Genomic DNA, 23375 nt, shown 5'->3' with positions numbered 1-23375 from the left:
TTGGAGCAGCCGGCGAGTGGCGTGGACTGCGGTGACGCACTCTTTCCCTTTTGTAACCTCTCACAATTCGTCATTCCATGATTCGTCACATAGTATCTCCTTGCCTCCTTCTGAACCGTATTAGAGGTCCAAGGTCCCTCCCCTCAGATAAGGCAGGGAGAGAGGATGCAAAGAAAACAGGAAATATGGCTTGACAAAGAGCACCTGTCTCTTTTGTCCTCACGTTTCCTGCTTCTCAACCTCCACATTCTGTCCATTCAGTCAGTCAGTCAAACTCCCACTGAACAATGCGGCGTGCCATATTTGTCACGTTGATGTGGCAATTAACGGGGAAAACATGGACTCCACTCCACATCGTTCAACATGACGCAATACTACTTTCAGAGGTGGTTGGCAATAGAAATCCCTCAATTACCAAATGAATAGACCACATTACAATACAAATAGGCAATGGACAAAACGTTTTACACGGCTAGCAGTTAAGCTCAGATCTGTGAACTCTCCTTCACCCTCTGTTTGTTGTCAAGTAACTTTTCTTGTCAACACAGAGAGTAAGGGAGGGTATCATCCACACATCTAGGCCTAGCCAGTGCTATTCAACAACACTGTAGTAGTTACGCTAATGCAGGGAAGGGGCAGTGTAGTGCCGCAGTGTGTGAAGGCTTTTGTTCCTGCACGGTACTAAAACACCAAATTCACCTAAACCTGGTCTATATTAATTAACGACCACAATTAGTTGATTATGTGAAACAGGTGTGTTAGCGCTGGTCTGAAACTTAAGCCTGCACACACTGCGCACAGTTATCCAGGACCAGAGTCAGCCTACCCTCTTCTGGGTAAAAGTGTTAATTGAGTAGATGAAACCAAGGCCTTGACTCCACATTAGGGCTTTGCACCATTCGTGGTTGGTATGAGGTTGTGGTTATGACGTGCGTGACGGGCTTTGGGCTCTGCTGAGTAAGAGCAGGAACAGCCCGGGGTCATTCCATTGGCCCAATCTATGGGCCCCCTAATCGTCCAGCTCCCTTTGAAGAGAGGCTTGAAAGCTGTCACTCTGCCAAAAGGCTAGGTGACCACTGAGCCAGCCCATCACTCTAATGGAAGTCATTCAGAGCCATGGGAGTGACCTAATTAGGCTGAGGTGTCGTTGACGTGGGGCTAATTATAAAGAGACGAGTGAAGGAAGGAAGAAGAAAGTTAGAAAGAGAGTGTAGAGGCACCAAGAGATGGGTTAAAGAAAACATCTATGAAGATGATGTGAGGTGTTTTATTATTGAATAAAGCTATGGTCATGAATGTATGACTAAATCATTGGGTAGACTCGTAGGGAATGGAAAACTTGTAGGGAATGGAAAATTATGCATGAACATTAATAGACAACTCTACAATTCATACAGAGTAATTCCCTACAATTACCTGAACCCTCTGCCTTTTTATCCCGCTTCATCTGAAAAACCTTGTTTTAAAGAATATTCAGTCTTTTAGTCAGAGTCCAACTGAGTTATAATAGAGAGCTAAAGTGTTTTGGACGTGAATGGGTTGACGTGACGGTGTTGATGGGTGCTAACCTACCTTGGAGCTCTTTGTCTCCCTTCATCCATCTGATTGTGGCGGCGGGCTTGCTGCCCATAGCGGTGCAGGTCATCTCTGTCTCGTTGCCCTCAATCACCTGCCCCTCCCGGGACTCAATGATTGGGTTGCCTGGAGGGACTGGCAGGGGGGACAAATAGACACCGTGTTTAGGGAATGTGGGGCATAAATCACCCTAACAACCAATTGTACTGTATCTGTGAGAGGTTTATGGAAATACTTTGAAATAAATTAAATTGACTACAGTACAGTCATTTTCTTGTAAACAAAAACAACATCAGAATGTGCGCAGAGAAGAATGTGCGTGAAAAAGGACTAAGTTATATTTAAGTGCGCGTATCTCAAGTCAGAATCGGACACTATCAGCTTTGGCGAAAGGCCTTAAACTTAAAAAATGTTTTATCATCCACTTTATAATAAAGCCCATACAATGACTATATGCAGTACACTTCAGATGTTTTAGGATGCTTTTCCAACCTTCTCTCAACTAGACTCTTCCCATAAATGTGCGAGCTGAGACCACTCATCGATTTTGAATTACATAATTCCAGCTCTCGCTTGCTACCTACTGCCACTAAAAACAGCTTGATGCCATTTGCGCTGATCTACTCCTGCCTTGGCCCAGACACGCAGATTCATGCCTGTGCCAGTCTCCCCTTCTCCTCCGTGTGAAAATTTCCAAATCACAAACACTCCCCACATCCCGCTGTCAAACTTCATTGCCAAAACGGCATCATTATGTCTAAGTACTTACTCTTGCTTCAAGCACGCTCTGTATGTCGTAACGTCTAATACACAGACAATGTAATTTCCCCTAAATCCTGCTAGGATGCACAATGGAAAACTGGCTGGGCACTGGGTTTTGATTGGCGTGAATCTTGTGTTTCGGCATTGACGTCAAATACGGCTATGCGCTAAGGACAATGTTCTTCGACTTGGATTGTTTTGATGTCAGGTCCTGTATGTATGCTTAAAAAACGAAGTGCAAGGTCAGGGTTCTAAATTAACCTCTTGACGCTAGGGGTAAGATTATTATTATAATTTTTTTTATTTTTTTATTTTTTATTTTTTTTAAAATAACGTTCCCAAGGTAAACAGACTATTTCTCAGGTCCAGATCGTAGAATATGCATATAATTTACAGATTAGGATAGAAAACACTCCAAAGTTTCCAAACCTGTCAAAATATTGTCTGTGAGTATAACAAAACTGATTCTGCAGGCGAAAACCTGAGAAAATCTAACCCGGAAGTGCTTTTTTAAAAATGTGTATTTTTTTTATCTGTGTTTCCTGGCCCATCTTTCTTCCATTTAAAGGGGTATCAACCAGATTCCTTTTCCAATGGCTTCCTCAGGCTGTGACCAGGTTTTAGACATAGTTTCAGGCTTTTATTTTGAAAAATTAGCGAGATTTTTCAAAACTATTCAGGTGTCCTCTGATTAGTTCCTGAGCGCGAGAGGGTAGCTCTCCATTTTCTTTTTCTCTCTTATTGAATAGGTTACGGTCCGGTTGAAATATTATTGATTATGTTTGTTAAAAACAACCTGAGGATTGATTATAAAAAACATTTGAAATGTTTCTACGACGTTACGGATACTTTTTGGAATTTTCGCCGAACGGAACGAGGCTTTGGTTTTCTGAACATAACGCGCAACCCAAATGGCGTATTTTTGTTATAAAACTAATATTTATCGAACAAAAATAACATTTGTTGTGTAACTGGGAGTCTCGTGAGTGCAAACATCTGAAGACTATCAAAGGTAAGCGATTCATTTTATTGCTTTTCTGACTTTCGTGACCAAGCTAACCAAGCTAATATAAGGCTAACTGTTCTAGCATTGATTGATACACTCACAAAAGCTTAGATTGCTTTCGCTGCAAAGCATACTTTCAAAATCTGAGTATAGGTGGATTAACAACAAGCTAAGCTGTGTTTTGGTATATTTCACTTGTGATTGCATGATTATAAATATTTTTATAAATATTTTTTGAATCTGATACGTTTGGGAATTTTCTTCTGCCTTTCAGGACCGGAACGAGGCTGTAGTTTTCTGAACATAACGCGCAACCCAAATGGCGTTTTTTTGTTATAAAAGTAATATTTATCTAACAAAAATAACATTTATTGTGTAACTGGGAGTCTCGTGAGTGCAAACATCCAAAGATTATCAAAGGTAAGCGATTAATTTTATTGCTTTCTGACTTTCGTGACCATGCTATTTTGGGGCTAGCTGTTCTAGCATTGATTGATACACTCACAAAAGCTTAGATTGCTTTCGCTGCAAAGCATATTTTCAAAATCTGACATGATAGGTGGATTAACAACAAGCTAAGCTGTGTTTTGGTATATTTCACTTGTGATTGCATGATTATAAATATTTTTTGTCATATTTTGCGCCCTGCAATTCAGCGGTTGTTTAGGAAAATGATCCCGTAAAAGGGATCCGTAGCGCAGAGAAGTTAAACTGTTTCATTGGTAGCACTGGTGCTCCCAATTTATACATGTTAAGAGCACAACAAAATTTAGGAGCACCAGAAAATAATTTTTTTATCAATTGAGACATGCAGGGTGACGTTTGTGGTGATGAATCTTGCACTGGAGGCAGAACTGAGCAATTTCTGCAAGATGGGCCAGCTGAAAAGTAAAAATGTACTATATTATAGAATTAGTTGAAAACAAACATTTGCTTTTTGGTCTTAACTAAAGGTTAGGCATTAGGGTTAGCAGTGTGATTAAGGTTAGCGTTAACTTTAGGGTTAGGTTTAAAATCAGATTTTATGACTTTTTGACTGTGCCAGCTAGTGACCACTCTGCGGAGCTCCCTCCAGGGCAAGATTCATGACACGTTTTGTTGTGTTACAAGGTGGGATTAAAATGTATTTATCTGAATTTTTTTGTTAACGATTTACACAAAATACTCTTATGTCAAAGTGGAAGAAACATTATAACATTTGTAAAGAATTTCAGAAAAATAAAGCAAATATATCTTGATTACATACGTATACAACCCCCTGAGTCAATACACGTTAGAATCACCTTTGGCAGCGATTAAAGCTGTGAGTCTATCTGGATAAGTCTCTAAGAGCTTTACAAACCTGGATTGTACAATATTTGCACATTATTCTTTTCAAAATTATTTTATCTCTGACAAGTTGGTTGTAGATCATTACTAGACAGCCATTTTCAAGTGTTGCCATAGATCTTCTAATAGATTTAAGTCAAAACTGTAACTAGGCCACTCAGGAATATTCTGTCGTTTTGGTAAGCAACTTAAGCAACCAGTGTATATCTGGCATTCTGTTTTAGGTTATTGTCATACTGAAAGGTGAACTGATCTCCCAGTGTCTGCTGGAAAGCAGACTGAACAAGGTTTTCCTCTTGGATTTTGCCTGTGCTTAGCTCCATTACGTTTAATTTTTATCCTGAAAAACTCCCCAGTCCTTATCAATTACAAGCATACCCATAAAATGATGCAGCCACCACTATTTTTGAAAATATGGAGAGTGGTACTCAGTGATGTGTTTGGCCCAAACATAACGCTTTGTATTCAGGACATCATTTTTTTGGTAATTTCACTTTAGTACATTATCGCAAACAGGATGCATGTTTTTGAATATTTGTATTATGTACAGACGTCCTTCTTTTCACTCTGTCATTTAGGTTAGTACTGTGGAGTAACTATAATGTTGTTGATCCATCCTCAGTTCTCCTATCACAGCCATAAAACTCTGTAATTGTTTTAAAGTCACCATTGGCCTCATGGTGAAATCCCTGAGCGGTTTCCTTCCTCTCCATCAAATGAGTTAGGAAGGATGCCTGGATCTTTGTAGTGACTGGGTGTATTGACACACTATCCAAAGTGTAATTAATAACTTCATCATGCTCAAAGGGATATTCAATGTCAGCTTTTTTTTCCCCCCCCCATCTACCAGTATGTGCCCTTATTTGTGTGGCATTGGAAAACCTCCCTGGTCTCTGTGGTTGAATCTGTGTTTGCAATTCACTGCTCGACTGAGGGACCTTACAGATAATTGTATGTGTAGGGTACAGAGGTGAGGTAGTCATGTTAAACACTATTATCTTCCACAGTGTTGAAGTCCATGCAACTTTTACTCCTGAACTTATTTAGGCTTGCTATAACAAAGGGGTTGAATATTTATTGACAACACATTTCAGCTTTTAATTTGTAATTCATTTCTAAAAACATAATTCCACTTGGACATTATGGGGTATTGCGTGTAGGACAGTGACACAACATCTAAATTTAATCAATTTTAAATTCAGGCTGTAACACAACAAAATGTGGAAACAGTCAAGGGATGTGAATACTTTGAAGTAAGTAGACAGTAAGTAGACTATATGTATTTTAGCTACGTCTGAAGCACATTTTGTGCCCTAGAAACACATTTTTAACCCTGTAAATACATTGGTTTATTATAAAAAGCTAAGATGTTGTTACAAATACCTGTCATTGAAATTACAAAGTAATTTGTGGATCATTAGGTTCCCACATTGTGTAAAAGCACAATATTGAGATGCATTACATCAAAAATGGTACACTGTCTCTTTAAGAACATCAAGTTCGTTAGTGATAACATGCAACAGATCAGTCATTTGGAAGCTCTCAATTGCATACTCCTCACATCCCCTCTCGTCTCCTTCTCAAAACACATTGGATGAGAGAGCCAGAGATCCCTTCCCTCTGGCCTTCTTTTCTAATGGGTTTTGAAAAGAAGATGAGGAGATAGGATGCGAGGAGTATGCAATTGAGAGCTTTTCATTCATTTATTGCTGTGATTATTGATCTCCCGAAGAAGCGATCACTTTTCCTTTCTTTCTGTGCCTCCAAATGTTAGAATACAGCCAATAAGTAAAGTTACTAGGTTGTTAGCTAGCTAGCTAATAAGGTACATGACTGAACAAGGTTTAAACAAAAGGCCCGTGATTAGTTTTAGAATGGCACGCGACATATTCTATGAATGTAAAATGCGGCTTGCCAATTCACCACAGGAAGAAGAAAAAGTTGCACCGGTTATATGGGTCATATCATTTGAACCGTTTGGTCTACAAACAAGCCGTATTCACTGTAGTAATGGTACAATCATTACTATGGAAAACAATTGTAGGCGCACAGGTCGCACAGCTAAATATTTAGGAACATATATATGACCAAAATAGTCGCACTTTAGAGCCCTGTGCCGAGGTTATGACATTTAAAGTGACGTTGAGGACCAGATTTAAAACATATTTAGATTTCAGTGAAATGGCATAATCCCTAAAAGTGAGACAGACTTTCAGTCTTCACGTCACTTTTACTCCCGTTACATTTTTATCAAGGATAATATTATAATTCAATACATGCTTTGCACTGTGGCTCTACACCTTGGTGAATGTTTATTATTTCGTAGTAAGTTTGTCTCTGGGTGCAAAGGTGAGTTAGATACAGCTATGGTATCAACCACTCCATCGGTCAATGACGTGCCAGTGATAGCTGTGTGTGTGTTAGTGATGTGTGGGTCAGCTGTTTGTTCACCCGCACCCACCCGCAAACCTAAATGTAGCATATAGATATGAACTGCACAAGACTGATACATTTATGGAATTTTAATACATTGTTTTCTCTTTGTTCAATCCGCCCGCCCTTCATCCAAACAATATTTCTAGACCCTAAACCCACCCGTACCGTGGATATAACCTCAGGAAATGCAGGTTATGGGTAAACTCGTGTATCACTAGTGTGTGTGTGTTTTCAATCATACTCGCATAATGAGTGTCAAAGTAGACGGTTTAAGACATTTTGCCCCTCAACAAACATTGTGTGTGGTGTGTGTGTGTGTAGTCATACTCAGCACAGTGATGTCTGCATAGGCCTCCTGTGGGGGGTCCGTGTAGAGCTGGCACACGTATCTCCCCTCATCCGACAGGCTCACATTGGATAGAGACACCCGCAGCTCATTGTCCGAGAAGTTGACCAGCTGGAAGCGAGCATCTTTCAGGGCTGGGGATCAAAGAAAGAGAGATGGGGAGAGAAAGAGTAAGGGAGATAAGGGCAGGGGGGTCAAAAGAGGGTACCATTGTCATTGTCCATGCATTGACTACAACAGTGTTTCCCAACTCCAGTCATTGAGTACCCCCCAACAGTACACATTTTTGTTGTAGTCCCTCACAAACTCACCTGATTCAACTCATTGAGCGCTTGATGATTAATTGACAAGTTGAGTCAGGTGTGCTTGTCCAGGGCTACAACAAAAAAGTACTCGAGGACTGGAGAAACACTGGACTAATGATTGTTGACCGACTCTGTGAGAGGATTCATGTGTATATTTGAGTTTAGTTCCAGGAGTTAGATTATGAGTTAAAGTCTATAGACATGTGTAGGGATCGATTGAAGCTCAATGTAAAATTCAAATCTCCTTACCAATATATATACTCAGCAAAAAAAGAAACGTCCTCTCACTGTCAACTGCGTTTATTTTCAGCAAACTTAACATGTGTAAATATTTGTATGAACATAACAAGATTCAATAACTGAGACATAAACTGTTCCACAGACATGTGACTAACAGAAATGGAATAATGTGTCCCTGAACAAAGGGGGGGTCAAAATCAAAAGTAACAGTCAGTATCTGGTGTGGCCACCAGCTGCATTAAGTACTGCAGTGCATCTCCTTCTCATGGACTGCACCAGATTTGCCAGTTCTTGCTGTGAGATTTTACCCCACTCGTCCACCAAGGCACCTGCAAGTTCCCAGACATTTCTGGGGGGAATGGCCCTAGCCCTCACCCTCCGATCCAACAGGTCCCAGACGTGCTCAATGGAATTGAGATCTGGGCTCTTCGCTGGCCACGGCAGAACTGACATTCCTGTCTTACAGGAAATCACACACAGAACGAGCAGTATGGCTGGTGGCATTGTCATGCTGGAGGGTCATGTCAGCATGAGCCTGCATGAGGGAGGAGGATGTCTTCCCTGTAACGCACAGCGTTGAGATTGCCTGCAATGACAACAAGCTCAGTCCGATGATGCTGTGTTACGCACGCCTCTGTGAAGAGGGAATGCAACACCCTGCTACAACTCAACTCCCCGTATAGTGAAAGAGGTATGGACTGTAGGTGCGAGTAAGGATGACAAAAAGGCAGAATGTGGTACCGTTTACAAGGACTTTATTCCTTTACACAGTAATATGGGGAAAAGGGGCTAGACCCTACTTACCTAACTTAGCACCACCTGGTGCACTAACCAAAATACAGGGGGTGGTCCGCCCAGGTCTTACCTAGTGTGCCTAGACAGTGAATATACTACGGGTATATGTATGCCCACGGGCCTCTTGCCTAAGCAGTCCCTAGGTTCCTTCCCCCCTGGGAACAAATGAAACAGAATATCAAACAATTACTCAAACAAACTAAGAAACAAAGGACATCAAATAAGCTCTATCTGATAATGCAACAAACTAACACAGTACATACCAAATCGCTTTCTGATAAACAACCAACACTATATAACCCTCAGCTCCCTGAAAAACAACCAACACAGTTCTCAGCAATTCAATTCCCTATATCACAATCAAATTATCTCCGAATTCCCTCTCTCTGCAATGATCTAAGCCTGCCTATGATCTCTCTCAGCAAAAATCTCTATCACAATCAATCTTTCTGCAATCTCCTCAGCCTGCAATGATCTAAGCCTGCCTATGATCTCTCTCAGCAAAAATCTCTACCACAATAAAATTTTCTGCAATCACCTCAGCCTGCAATGATCTAAGCCTGCCTATGATCTCTCTCTTCTGAACAACAGAACATTGGCTTTTATAGCTTCAGAAGGCATTGGTAATTAGAGACAGTTGCGTCTTGACGAGGGGGCGGGGTCAGCTCTCCAATCATCAATTGGGGCCGACCAATCAGCTGCTTGGGGAAAATTTCAGGAAGCCATCTCCTGAAACACACACACTCAAATACAAGCTACAACACAGAAACTGGGGAACGTCACATGCTGTGACACACCGCCCCAGACCATGACAGACCCTCCACCTCCAAATCGAACCTGCTCCAGAGTACAGGCCTTGGTGTAACGCTCATTCCATCGACGATAAACGCGAATCCGACCATCACCCCTGGTGAGACAAAACCGCGACTCGTCAGTGAAGATTACTTTTTGCCAGTCCTGTCTGATCCAGCGACGGTGGGTTTGTGCACATAGGCGATGTTGTTGAGGACCTGCCTTACAACAGGCCTACAAGCCCTCACTCCAGCCTCTCTCAGCTATCGCGGACAGTCTGAGCACTGACGGAGAGATTGTGCGTTCCTGGTGTAACTCGGGCAGTTGTTGTTGCCATCCTGTACCTGTCCCGCAGGTGTGATGTTCAGATATACCGATCCTGTGCAGGTGTTGTTACACGTGGTCTGCCACTGAGACGACAATCAGCTGTCCGTCCTGTCTCCTTGTAGCGCTGTCTTAGGCCTCTCACAGTACGGACATTGCAATTTATTGCCCTGGCCACATCCGCAGTCCTCATGCCTCCTTGGAGCATGTCTAAGGCACGTTCACACAGATGAGCAGGGACACTGGGCATCTTTCTTTTGGTGTTTTTCAGAGTCAGTAGAAAGGCCTCTTTAGTGTCCTAAGTTTTCATAACTGTGACCTTAATTGCCTACCGTCTGTAAGCTGTTAGTGTCTTAATGACCGTTCCACAGGTGCATGTTCATTAATTGTTTATGGTTCATTGAACTAGCATGGGAACCAGTGTTTAAACCCTTTACAATGAAGATCTGTGAAGATATTTGGATTTTTACCATTATCTTTGAAAGACAGGGTCCTGAAAAAGGGATGTTTCTTTTTTTGTCACTCGTTTCAGGAAACTAGGCGTATGTCGCACGTCACTACTTCACAGGAGAGCGATTTCAACGTAATCTTTTCTTTTTAATCAAAATAAGTTTTGGGCAGAAACTCCTTCTGGAAAAAGGGAACTTTCATGTCTCTTAATATCAAAATTGTATGCAATTTGTAAATGTGAATAAAATTGTTCAATTACGAGCCTAGTTGGTTCAGCCACAGAAAGAGTCAGCAACCTTCCCTCTAGCCATGATTGGCTGAGATAATGAGTGGGCTGGACATGCCGAGAGATGAGTTTGGATTGGTCTGCCATGTAGAGCGCTTCTTTATATTTGAGCTGGTGAGTATGTGTAGGTAATCCTGTCTAACACGGCTTTAAAAATATATATATCACGTAGTAGAACTGCATAAATGTTGTTCTCCACTTTCTGGGGGACCGAGTTTTGAAATAAGTGGAATTAGAGTAAGATAGCTGAGGAGATGGAGAAAACACCTGTCACCGGATTACATCTTCAAACTAAGGGCAACCATGGCATCCGTGACAGAGGGAGAAGCGTCCATCCATGTATACGGGTAAGAGAGTCTAGCTAGCTACATTTTCAGATATTACACGTTTTTTAATTTGGTCAGAAAGTTGTTTTCATTTCAAGTTAAAGTGTACTGTTAGCTAGCTAGCCAACGTTACGTTTATGATCTGTGTAGTAATACTATTCATATGTCCGAGCCATTTGCTTTGCTAGTTATAACCTAATGTTAGCTAGTTATAACCTAATGTTAGCTATCTAACATTGAACCTGGTTGATTAGCTACCTGCAGATTCATGCAGGATAGTCATGTCATGAGTTATGGGATTATGGTTCATTGTTAAGCTAGCTAGCTACATGTCTTAACAAAAGACTCCACTACGCAAGTATCCATTTCAATAGAATGTTTAAGATGACACTGCGAGCTGTTGACAGACATAGCTGGTAAATTCACTCTGGCTATCTACTCTGACTTTAGAGCACTCTCGTCTGAGTGTGCCAGAGCGCAGAATAATTTATGAATTTACGAACGCTCATGGCTCATTGTTTAGCTAGCTAGCTACATGTCTTAACAAAAGACTACACTATGCAAGTAACCATTTCAACAGAACGTCACTGTGACAACTGTTGATAGACGTAGCTGATAAATTTGCTCTGGCTATCTACTCCGATTTCAGAGCACTCTCTAATTTGTGTCTGGAAGTAGCTAGCAAGCTAGCCAATGTTAGCCAGGTAGCTTGGGTGCTTGATTGCTGTTGTTAGAACAGAACGCTTGGATCGACCCTTAAGTGATGGGTGGGGTTAAAGCTGTGAACGATGTGTGAACGATGCTGAATGGGTGTAGGCAAAGAAAAGCTCTCCAGTAAGTGTACCAACACATTCAAAGGCCATTTTCTGAAACGTGAGGTCACAAGTTTATCAACTTTCAAAGCAGAATCACTTTCCCATTGTGATATACCATTTTCTAGGTCTGTCTCTACTTTTATCCAATGTAAAAAACACAATTTCAAATTTTGCTACATAAGACCGAATCGAGCCTATTGGTCAAATATAAGCCAATATGACACCAATATGTCAATGAAACTTTGCAAATCAACTTGGAGGTACACAACACACTCCCCGCCTCCTGTCATGAGCCGTCCAGCCGTTACGAGAACCACATACCGTATTTTTAACAGGGTCGTTAGAATTATTGCCCAGACCTAGCTCAATATCTAGGCGTCGGATAAGAACGAGACTACAGCGTCCATAAAGTGACCATTAGACTTAACACCTTTTCGGACTGAATAAGTCTGTAGGTGCAACAGTTTTGATTACATTTATAATTTCTTTCTGTCACATGCTCATTTCTGTCCATTAAGAACCATTTGACAATGTTAACATATTTTTTTAGCTGAAGCTCAGCTACATGGTGGGTTGGTTGCTCAGCTACATGGTGGCATTCAAGCTGTTAATCAATAAATGCAAACAGATATTCTGATTAGCTAGGTAGAGCTTGAGTGTAAGGGGTTCTCAACTCTTAGAGGATCTCCTGTCAGACTTTCACACTCTCCTTTCTTAACTCTGAGATAAACTAATCTCCAACAACAACTCATAAAACGATTAATCATTACCATACAAGAAAATTCTAGCTATATTTATCAGATTTATTTCAGATTTGTCAGATTTAGTTTAAATAGTTAGCAGGTCTGAATTGTTTTGGCGTAGGCTACTAGCTAGCAGCTGGCTATGCCTATATGTGGACCTAGTAGGTCTATCTGATACATTTTTTACTGACCAGAATCATCTTATTGAAGAAGAACATTCAACGACCTAGCTGAGACTTACAAGTAAGTTAAACACAGATAGTAGATATGTCAGTAGTAGGCTAGTATGTGTCAGTCTCACCAGTTAGCCTTAGACAGCCAACTAATACTTAAACAGACCAGTGGTGAGCGACTGATAATGAGCATTGAGAGTGACAAAAACATTAGCCTGTGCTGTTAGCACAGCATGGCTACATTAGCTGTCATCCAGTCAGAAATGATGTGTGATCCGTTTTATATTAAATGGACAATTCGGCCGCCGCCTAGTTGACTTGCTATTATTACATTCACAGTCACACCTCGCCTTGGCGAGAGAGAATACTTCAGAGGCAGCCCCCCGCACCTCTCTGATTCAGAAAAATCAGTCACATGTTTATTACTACTAGACTGGAACATGTCTCCATTCATTGGAGTCTTTAGTTCAGGGGTTCCCAAACTTTTACAGCACACAACCCCAAATTGACATCAGAAAATACAGGGGACCCCACTTGGACAAAATATATTTCTTAGTGTGTTCATATTCACTCAACTGAACTCAACGCAGGCTGTCAACTGATAATAATACATAACAATGACACGAAAGAGCATTCTAATAGAGTAAGGAGGTCCTAATTGACACCAGAGCCAAATACAGTGCATTCGAAAAGACCACTTTAATTTTCCCACATTTTGCTACAGCCCTATTTTAAAATGTATTAAATAAATGTTTTCTTCTCTAATCTACACATTACTGTATATCCCATAATGACAAAGCAAAAACAGGTTTTTATAAATGTTTGCAAATGTATTAAAAATAAAAAACTGAAATACCTTACTTACAGAAGTTTTCAGACCCTTTTCTACGAGACTCGAAATGCAGCTCAGGTGCATCCTGTTTCCATTGATCATCCTTGAGATGTTTTTACAACTTGATTGGAGTCCACCTGTGGTAAATTCAATTGATTTGGACAGGCACACATCTGTCTTTATAAGGTCCCACAGTTGACAGTGCATATCAGCGCAAAAACCAAGCCATGAGGTCGAAGGAATTGTCCGTAGAGCTCGGAGACAGGATTGTGTCGAGACACAGATTTGGGGAAGGTTACCAAAAAATGTCTGCAGAATTGAAGGTCCCCAAGAACACAGTGGCCTCCAACATTCTTAAATGGAAGAAGTTTGGAACCACCAAGACTCATCCTAGAGCTGGCTGCCCGGCCAAACTGAGCAATCGGGCGAGAAGGGCCTTGGTCAGGGAGGTGACCAAGAACCCGATAGTCACTGTGAAAGAGCTCCAGAGTTCCTCTGTGGAGATAGGAGAACCTACCAGAAGGACAACCATCTCTGCAGCACCAAATACAGGTGTGCCAAGATTGTAGCGCCATACCCAAGACTCGAGGCTGTAATCGCTGCCAAAGGTTCTTCAACAAAGTACTGAGTAAAAGGTCTGAACACTTATGTAAATGTGATCGTTTTTTTTATTTGATAAATTAGCTAAAATAAAAACATTTTTGATTTGCCATTATGGGGTATTGAGTGTAGATTGATGAGGGGCAAAAAATAATTTAATACATTTTTGAATACGGCTGTAACATAACAAAATGTAGAAAAAGTCAAGGGATACTTTCCGAGCAGTGACTGTACAAAACATAAGAACACCTTTCTAATACTGAGTTGCACCCCCTTTTCCTCTGTAGCCGTTGCTAAGTGATATTTACTCCTTCCGCATTGTGCTGTTTATTTCTGATAGTTTTTAAAACATATGAAGATGTCCATTGAAAGCAGATATGCAATTTGTTGACACTACAACACAGTAAAGACTTGGATACACATTATCCAGAATGCTGATCAATAGAAACGTCCGTTAAATTCGCTGCTCTGTTTTACTTGTTTACAGCGGGTCATTTCATAGGAAACTGTCAGAGGCACTCTCGTAGTGTTACATCACCAACATGTCAAGAATCAGTTCAATATAGGCGCTAACATGGCGGCCATTCTAAAACACTGCCACAACTCTCTCTATATATGACTCTGGTTAACACTAAATGGTTATATACTATACCCATTTCAAGAGATACAAATTATTAATTTGATTGATAACATTTCCGATTTTCTCATTTCCCACATGAGACACCAAGCGTGGGAATCATGGCTGTAAAGCCGAATTGTCTGTGTACGCTATTATCCCTGAAGCAGTGAAAATAATAACAAAATCGAAAAATTAAGTGAGCTTTATGCAATGTCTTTTTGAATGTGGACCCATTACACCTTTTGTTTGTCTGGATATAAGTAACTGCACATAATATTACTTACATGGCGATTACGTGTTTTTTATTGAAAATGGATGATTAAAAGTAAAAGATATTAAAAGATTAAAAGTAAAAGAGAGGCATTAGGGATACTACAAGAAAGTTGCATCAAATGCATTGGTTGCACAGATTGTAACTGTAGTTGTCTGACGTCAGAACCGCAAGATTAGATGGACTTCGCAAAAGATCAAGCACACGCTGAAAGTGAAGCGGTCCATCCAAAGCATAATGGCTATAAAAAAGACTGACCCAAGTTAATGAAGTGTGTGCAAAACGTATCTGAGTTTGTTGACTCCAAAATGAGTAGCATCAGGCATAATTTGCTGACCTGTGAAAACTTATGTGACCTAGTTGAAGGAAAGTGGATACACACTTGCACATCAGAGTCCTACTTTTGGGAGGTGACCAAGAACCCGATGGTCATTCCGACAGAGCTCCAGAGTTCCTCTACGGAGATGGGAGAATGTTCCAGAAGGACAACCATCTCTGCAGCACTCCATCAATCAGGCCTTTATGGTAGAGTGGCCAGGCAGAAGCCACTCTTCAGTAAAAGGCACATGACAGCCCACTTGGAGTTTGCAAAAAGGTACCTAAAAAACTCTCAGACCATGAGAAACAAGATTCTCTGGTCTGATGAAACCAAAAATGAACTCTTTGGCCTGAATGCCAAGAGTCACGTCTGACGGAAACCTGGCACCATCCTTACGGTGAAGCATGGTGGTGGCAGCATCATGCTGTGGGGATGGTTTTCAGTGGCAGGGACTGGGAGACTAGTCAGGATCGAGGGAAAGATAAATGGAACAAAGTACAGACATATCCTTGATGAAAACCTGATGCAGAGCACTCAGGACCTCAGACTGGGGGCGAAGGTTCACCTTTCAACAGGACAACGACCCTAAGCACACAGACAAGACAACGCAGGAGTGGCTTCGGGTCAAGTCTCAATGTCCTTGAGTGGCCCAGCCAGTGCCCGGACTTGAACCCGATCTAACATATCTGGAGAGATCTGAAAATAGCTGTGTAGCAACGCTCCCTAACCAACCTGACTTGGGAGAATGGGAGAAGCTGGACGAAATTGGAGAAACTCCCCAAATATATAAACATTTTAGTGATTTAGCAGACACTCTAAATCAGAGCGACTTACATTGGTGAGTGCATACATTTTCATACTTTTTCTCATACTGGTCCCCCTTTGAAATCCAACCCACAACCCTGGTGTTGCAAGCGCCATGCTCTACCAACTGAGCTACACAGGACCAGTACAGGTGTGCCAGCGTCATACCCAGACGACTATAGGCTGTAATCGCTGTCAAAGGTGCTTCAACAATGTACTGAGTAAGAATACTTATATAAATGTGATAACATTTTTGTATATTTTCCAAATTTGCACAAATTTCTCAAAAACAGATTTTGCTTTGTCATTATGGGGTATTGTGTGTAGATTGATGAGGGGAAAAAGCTATTTAATCAATTTTAGAATAAGGCTGTAACTTAACAAAATGTGGAAAAAGTCAAGGGGTCTGAACACTTTCCAAACTGTATAATTTTCTAGCTCTGAGTCGCTACTTTTTTCCAATGTAAAAAACACCATTTTAAATGTTATTACATAGGACCGAATCGAGCCCATCAGTCACATATTGGGGAAAAAACACATGTGGTATGTTGTTTTCCTGACCTTTTTCCAACAGGAAAGGTGGAAGGCTTGATGTCAGAGTAAAGAACAGTTTGCTTACTGTCTGTTGACCCCTGAGTTCAGAGTATATTTTTCATTTGCTTTGGAAAAGTGAGCTGGGTGCTCTACCTGGGAGTATTGCACATACCTTAAAATGTTCTCTTGAGTTTAGCAGACTTAAAGAACACGACGAATGTCCTCAGGTGAATCTTAAGTATTCTTGGTAACATGCGCAGAACTAAAGAATACTGGTATGGTTAACATTCTGAGGTCATGTGTATGCTTTAACACTTTGGAGCACATTCATAGTTTGTGACTTTAAACTGTTCTGAATACAGCTGGGAAAAACTCATATTGATGCCAGGTGAGCTTTGTTTAATGCACCCCAAAACAGTCCCCTCCATTTATCATAATTTCCTTTCTTTGTTGAAATTCATCTGATCTTTGAGAATATTTGAATCCTAAGGAACCTCCCTACATATTTCTTGAAGTACAATAGCCCAATATAGCTACTGTAAGTCAAAGCTGTGTGCTGGAAAACCTTGGTAGAGCATGGGTGAAGTAGGCATTGTGGGGTTCATGTGAATTTCCTTTCTTTTCTCACTTAAAACTTTGTTTTTTTGTTTCTAATTAAAACAGGAGTATGTGGTGACACACACACGCAGAATAATGAGCAATCCATTAGGGAGTTGTTTTGCCTGGCAAACGCAATGGAGAATCCCAATGTCTGGTTCAGATGAAAGCCTCCCCCCCACCACCTCTGACAGATTGACAGCGGCCATTTACTGCTCTCTCTGTCTTCTTTTTCTCCCCACACCACATTTTTTCTTACCCGCAGCAGCCCAGTTCAAAGGAGCAAAAGCAACAAGAAAAAAGAGGTAGCATTAATACATAACTACATAGACGGAAACAAATAACTAAATTAAGAAATCATCTGGGATTATTACAGTTTGCGGCGGCGGGCACATGAAAGCCAGGATTGTGATAGTGATGGGGAGGTGAAGCTGATTGTTCTGGGTTCCAGCTGCTCTTTCGCTTTTATGCAAAAAGAGAGAAAGCCAGAGAGCGAGTGAGGGGGGAAAAGAGGAAGAAATAAAGGCTGTCAGCCTTCTCTCTGGTTCTGCTGCTGTGGAGGGAGTGGAGAAGCAAAGAAATACAGAGCGTGGCTCCATCTCCGCTGCCATCCACCCTTTTTCCTTGAGTTAATCCTCTCGACCTTCCCGACCGACCCCCCCCCCTCCCAGCACCTCGGAGTAGCCACGTGCCCCCTCATCAGAAGACCCCATCTCGATTCCACTCGCCTCCTCTTACTCCCACAAGGACAAGCCACATGGCACAAAAGGAGCGGGGGTTAAACATGTTGCCGTGCCAACTCATCGCTAATGTCATTCGTCCTGCTGCCAGGGTGGTGGTCTTGGAATATCAGAAGAGAACAACGAACAGAATAGCTAACAAGTGTGTGAATTCAGAGTAAGTGACAAATGAGTAAGTGACAAATGTTCAAAGGAGAGCTCTATTTTTAGCATGTGGGCCCAAGATTTAAGTCAAATCAAAACATAACTCCTCATCATTCAACTCCATTTTGCAAAGCTATTCTGGTGCCCCAACTTCTTGACTCAAGTACTTTAATTATTAAGTTACTTACCTATGCTACTTTTCAACGCTAACTGCTAACTTTGGTGCCAGTAGTCATTATGCTTGGCTCCTCTGTTAGCAGTGGATGAACACAACAGAGGCTAACGTTACACACAAATAATGTGTGACTAATTAAAGTGGCTGACTTGAAAGCAGGGTTAGGCCTGTCAGTGCGAGGGGCAGCCTGACACTAATGATTAAATTAAATGTATTGATTTGAAGAATGTGCTGGGATTAAAACACTCCAAAGCGAGGCATCACGGGCTAAACTGCTGGTAATCTGTTGTGCGACTCGGCGCTAGGTGGACACCAATAGTAATGATTAAAGCATTATGTCAACATCGATAATGTTCATAATGGCACTAAAGTCTGGTGTACTGTGGGTATTTGAAAAATGGCCTCCAGTCCATTGTGGTATACTGTATGTTCAATGCATACCTTGCATACAATGCCTCCTTTAACATGCTATATCTTGTTGTTGTGTTAATATACTGTAAGTATATCACCCTGCATACCACTGCTGGCTTGCTTCTGAAGCTAAGCAGGGTTGGTCCTGGTCAGTCCCTGGATGGGAGACCAGATGCTGCTGGAAGTGGTGTTGGAGGGCCAATAGGAGGCACTCTTTCCTCTGGTCTAAAAAATATCCCAATGCCCCAGGGCAGTGATTGGGGACACTGCCCTGTGTAGGGTGCCGTCTTTCGGATGGGACGTTAAACGGGTGTCCTGACTCTCTGAGGTCATTAAAGATCCCATGGCACTTATCGTAAGAGTAGGGGTGTTAACCCCGGTGTCCTGGCTAAATTCCCAATCTGGCCCTCAAACCATCATGGTCACCTAATAATCCCCAGTTTACAATTGGCTCATTCATCCCCCTCCTCTCCCCTGTAACAATTCCCCAGGTCGTTGCTGCAAATGAGAACGTGTTCTCAGTCAACTTACCTGGTAAAATAACGGTAAAATAAAAATAAATAAATAAAGTGTATATCTCCACTACATGACCAAAAGTATGTGGACACCTGCTCGTCAAACATCTCATTCCAAAATCATGGGCATTAATATGGAGTTCCCCCTTTTGCTGCTATAACAGCCTCCACTCTTCTGGGGAAGGCTTTCCACCAGATGTTGCAACATTGCTGCGAGGACTTGCTTCCATTCAGCCACAAGAGCATTAGTGAGGTTGGGCACTGATTTTGTGGGATTAGGCCTGGCTCGCAGTCGGCATTAACAATTCACCCCAAAGGCGTTCAATGGGGTTGAGGTCAGGGCTCTGTGCAGGCCAGTCAAGTTCTTCCACACCGATCTCGACAAACCATTTCTGTATGGACCTCGCTTTTTACACGGGGCATTGTCATGCTGAAACAGGAAAGTGCCTTCCCCAAACTGTTGCCACAAAGTTGGAACCACAGAATCGTCTAAAATGTCATTATATGCTGTAGCGTTAAGATTTCCCTTCACTGGCACTAAGGGGCCTATCCTGAACCATGAAAAACAGCCCCAGACCATTATTCCTCCTCCACCAAACTTTACAGTTGGCACTATGCATTCGGCAGGTAGCGTTCTTCTGGCATCCGCCAAACCCAGATTTGTCCGCCGGACTGCCAGATGGTGATACATCACTCCAGAGTATGCATTTCCACTGCTCCAGAATCAAATGGCGGCGAGCTTTACACCACTCCAGCCGACGCTTGGCATTGTGTATGGTGATGTTAGGCTTGTGTGTGGCTGCTCGGCCATGGAAACCCATTTCATGAAGTTTCCGCCGAACAGTTATTGTGCTGATATTGCATCCAGAGGCAGTTTGGAACTCGATAGTGAGTGTTGCAACCGAGGGCAGATGATTTTTTAGGGCGCTATGCATTTCAACACTCGCCAGTCCCGTTCTGTGAGCTTGTGTGGCCTACCACCTCGCGGCTGAGCCGTTGTTGCTCCTAGACGTTTCACTTCACAATAACATCACTTACAGTTGACCGGGGCAGCTTTAGCAGGGCAGAACTTTGACAAACTGACTTGATGGAAAGGTGATATCCTATGACGGTTCCACGTTGAAAGTCACAGAGCTGTTCAGTTAGGCCATTCTAATGCCAGTGTTTGTCTATGGAGATTGCATGGCTGTATGCTCGATTTTATACACCTGTTAGCAACAAGTGTGGCTGAAATAGCCGAATACACTAATTTGAAGGGGTGTCCACATACTTTTGTATATATAGTGTATATCAACAACACAAATGTGGTTTTGGGGAAAAAAAACAGACATAATTGGAGGTGGTGAGAAACTAGATACTGATCCATTTTTGAGGTGAAAAACAGCATTAGGGCTTGACAACATCAGATCTGTGTCCAACAAGGAACATGGCCTTTCTAAACCGCAGTGGTGCTGGTCCTGGACACAAGCGTGGCCATGTGAGGACTCAACACCGGCCCGCCATGTCCCAGGAGGTTGTCCCCCATGACGACACAACAACGGCGCCCTCTCACAGCATCCAGCTCACTGTGGGGGAGCCCGGGATTGACCACGCAGCAGTGACGTCCAATGGGGTGAGTTCCGGGAAAACAAAGGCACTAGTAGTAGAAAGCAATTCCACTCAAGAAAACAAACTGAATATGTCTTTTGATGTTGTTTTGTTCTTTCATTCCTTTAGCTTGGCAGAGGGTTTCTCAGGTAATCAGTGGAGGCTCCTGAGGGGAGTTTGGCTCATAATAGTGGCTGGAATGGAGCAAATGGAATGGCATCAAACACATTGTTTGATGTATTTGATACCATTCCACTGATTCCACTTCAGCCATTGCCACGTGCCTGTCCTCCCAATTAAGGTGCCACAAACCTCCTATGCAGGTTATGTCTTTTTTGGAAGGTACAAACACAAGGAAAGACAAAATTGGGCAAGAAAATGCAGTGACTATGGAGAGACCTCTGAGTCAACAAACACTTAAACAAAACGTGGGAATAAGATTCACAGTGGCTAGGAACAGGGACAAAAACAGCCACAAAGAAGAAAACGAAGGGAGGAGCGCCATGCACGTCTCAAAACACAGCAGTACCCTATTCCTGCTGATTTATACTTGAATACAGTAGCTATAGGGGTTTCAAAACGAGCTAATATATTTGTTTTAACGGCCACACAAGGCAGAGAATTTGATAAATATTTGTACTTCATCCATTTAATTTCCGGGATGTATACGTTTCATTTCATTTACATTTGTACATTTAAGTCATTTAGCAGACGCTCTTATCCAGAGCGACTTACAAATTGGTGCATTCACCTTATGACATCCAGTGGAACAGCCACTTTACAATAGTGCATCTAAATCTTTTAAGGGGGGGGGGGGGGGGGGGGGGGTCAGAAGGATTGCTTTATCCTATTCCTTAAAGAGGTGGGGTTTCAGGTGTCTCCGGAAGGTGGTGATTGACTCCGCTGTCCTGGCGTCGTGAGGGAGTTTGTTCCACCATTGGGGTGCCAGAGCAGCGAACAGTTTTGACTGGGCTGAGCGGGAACTGTACTTCCTCAGTGGTAGGGAGGCGAGCAGGCCAGAGGTGGATGAACGCAGTGCCCTTGTTTGGGTGTAGGGCCTGATCAGAGCCTGAAGGTACTGAGGTGCCGTTCCCCTCACAGCTCCGTAGGCAAGCACCATGGTCTTGTAGCGGATGCGAGCTTCAACTGGAAGCCAGTGGAGAGAGCGGAGGAGCGGGGTGACGTGAGAGAACTTGGGAAGGTTGAACACCAGACGTTTCCACCAGACATTTCCATGATGGTCTTGAATTAGATTGGGAAAACCAAAGTCCATCTCCTTCATACAGCCTCTATACAACCAAACAAACAGCCTTTCTATGAAAATAAAGTATTTCTTTAAATCTTATTCACAGATTCACATTGCAAGCTATAGTACTACAAAAAACATGCCTCAATTCACCTATTTTGTTAATAACATCGTACCAGAAGGCCCCAAGTCATCTCACAAATAAAGTGATCTTACTTATGTTTAAAATAATAAAACAGATAAAACTTTATTTTCAAGATTTCTTATTAATTTGCCTGAGTCAGATCAATGTGGACAATGGATTATTTTTTCTCCACTCAACTCCATTTGAGGGGTGGACAGTCGCCTAAAGTGGTGTTGAATATACATTGCTTATTTTCCTGTTATCGCAAATAGCCAAAGGTCCATTCGGCACCATCGAGGAAATGGGTGATGGGGCACAGAAGACTGCACAAACACACACGGCCATATCCATTGAGTCCTGGCAATCTCTGCATTGAAATGAAGCTGACTTGAAACACAAAAGGGGGGGGAAATAAACTGCAATTCAGAGCAGAGCGAAAAAATAAAGGTGAGATAAACAAAACTTTTATGGCTGCAATGGGTTATTCTTTTCTTCCATCTTTCTCCCTCTCTCTTCATATCTCATTTGTGTTGTTTCTCCCTGGATTCATTGAGGAGGGCTGGCTCCAGCTTCTTTGAGACGAGCTTCTGGCTTCTTCTTAAGTGGCGGCAATCAATTCTGATTAGCGGGCCTGGCTACTTTTTGAGAGGAGCCCATCAAAGTTTTATTAAGGAGTGAGAGAGGGAAAGGGTAGGTAGGTGAGGGTAATTTGGCTCTTCACACAGACTCCCACCACACACATGCACACACGATACACACACACACACACACACACACACACACACAGAAAAGGGATTTGTGGCGCCCAACCTTCTTCTTGCCCTTTAGCTGGCTCCATGCTGTTTAGGCCATCTCACTTTTAAACGTTGCCAGAGAGAGACACCTTTTAATGATAAGGAGAGCGGCGGAGAGATTAGAGGGTGACCTTTTTGGCTTGGCAGCTGTGGACCTGTTAATGACGAGGTCAGTGCTTTGAAAACACAGAGGATATGGAGGTGATGTCCTCATTAAGAGATTGGGAGCTGGTGGTGGTAAAGGTAAGGTAAAGGTGTCCTTTGGTAATGCAGAGGCTACTTTCAGACAGGTACCGTCCGGGGCCCAGCGGACTCCTTACACAAGTGGTCTCTGGTCTTCAAAAACACTGGCGTCCACCC

At 42.3% G+C, this 23375-nt stretch overlaps 1 protein-coding gene across 5 annotated transcripts in view; it reads right to left on the bottom strand.

Annotated features, from left to right (window-relative positions):
* LOC129868440 (cell adhesion molecule 1-like) overlaps positions 1 to 23375 on the bottom strand; it is a 542438-nt gene that overhangs the window by 125246 nt on the left and 393817 nt on the right. For all 5 annotated transcript variants that reach the window (XM_055942416.1, XM_055942417.1, XM_055942418.1 and 2 more), the window contains exons 4-5: positions 7436 to 7588; positions 1573 to 1710 (exon numbers count right to left, since the gene is read on the bottom strand). In XM_055942416.1, the coding sequence (XP_055798391.1) occupies positions 1573 to 1710; positions 7436 to 7588 (291 nt within the window). The remainder of the gene's footprint in view (positions 1 to 1572; positions 1711 to 7435; positions 7589 to 23375) is intronic.

Source organism: Salvelinus fontinalis, chromosome 13 (genome assembly GCF_029448725.1).
Source record: "Salvelinus fontinalis isolate EN_2023a chromosome 13, ASM2944872v1, whole genome shotgun sequence".
NCBI lineage: Eukaryota > Metazoa > Chordata > Actinopteri > Salmoniformes > Salmonidae > Salvelinus > Salvelinus fontinalis.
The sequence above is the reverse complement of the archived record's forward strand: the minus strand, read 5'-3'. Positions and strand labels throughout refer to the sequence as shown.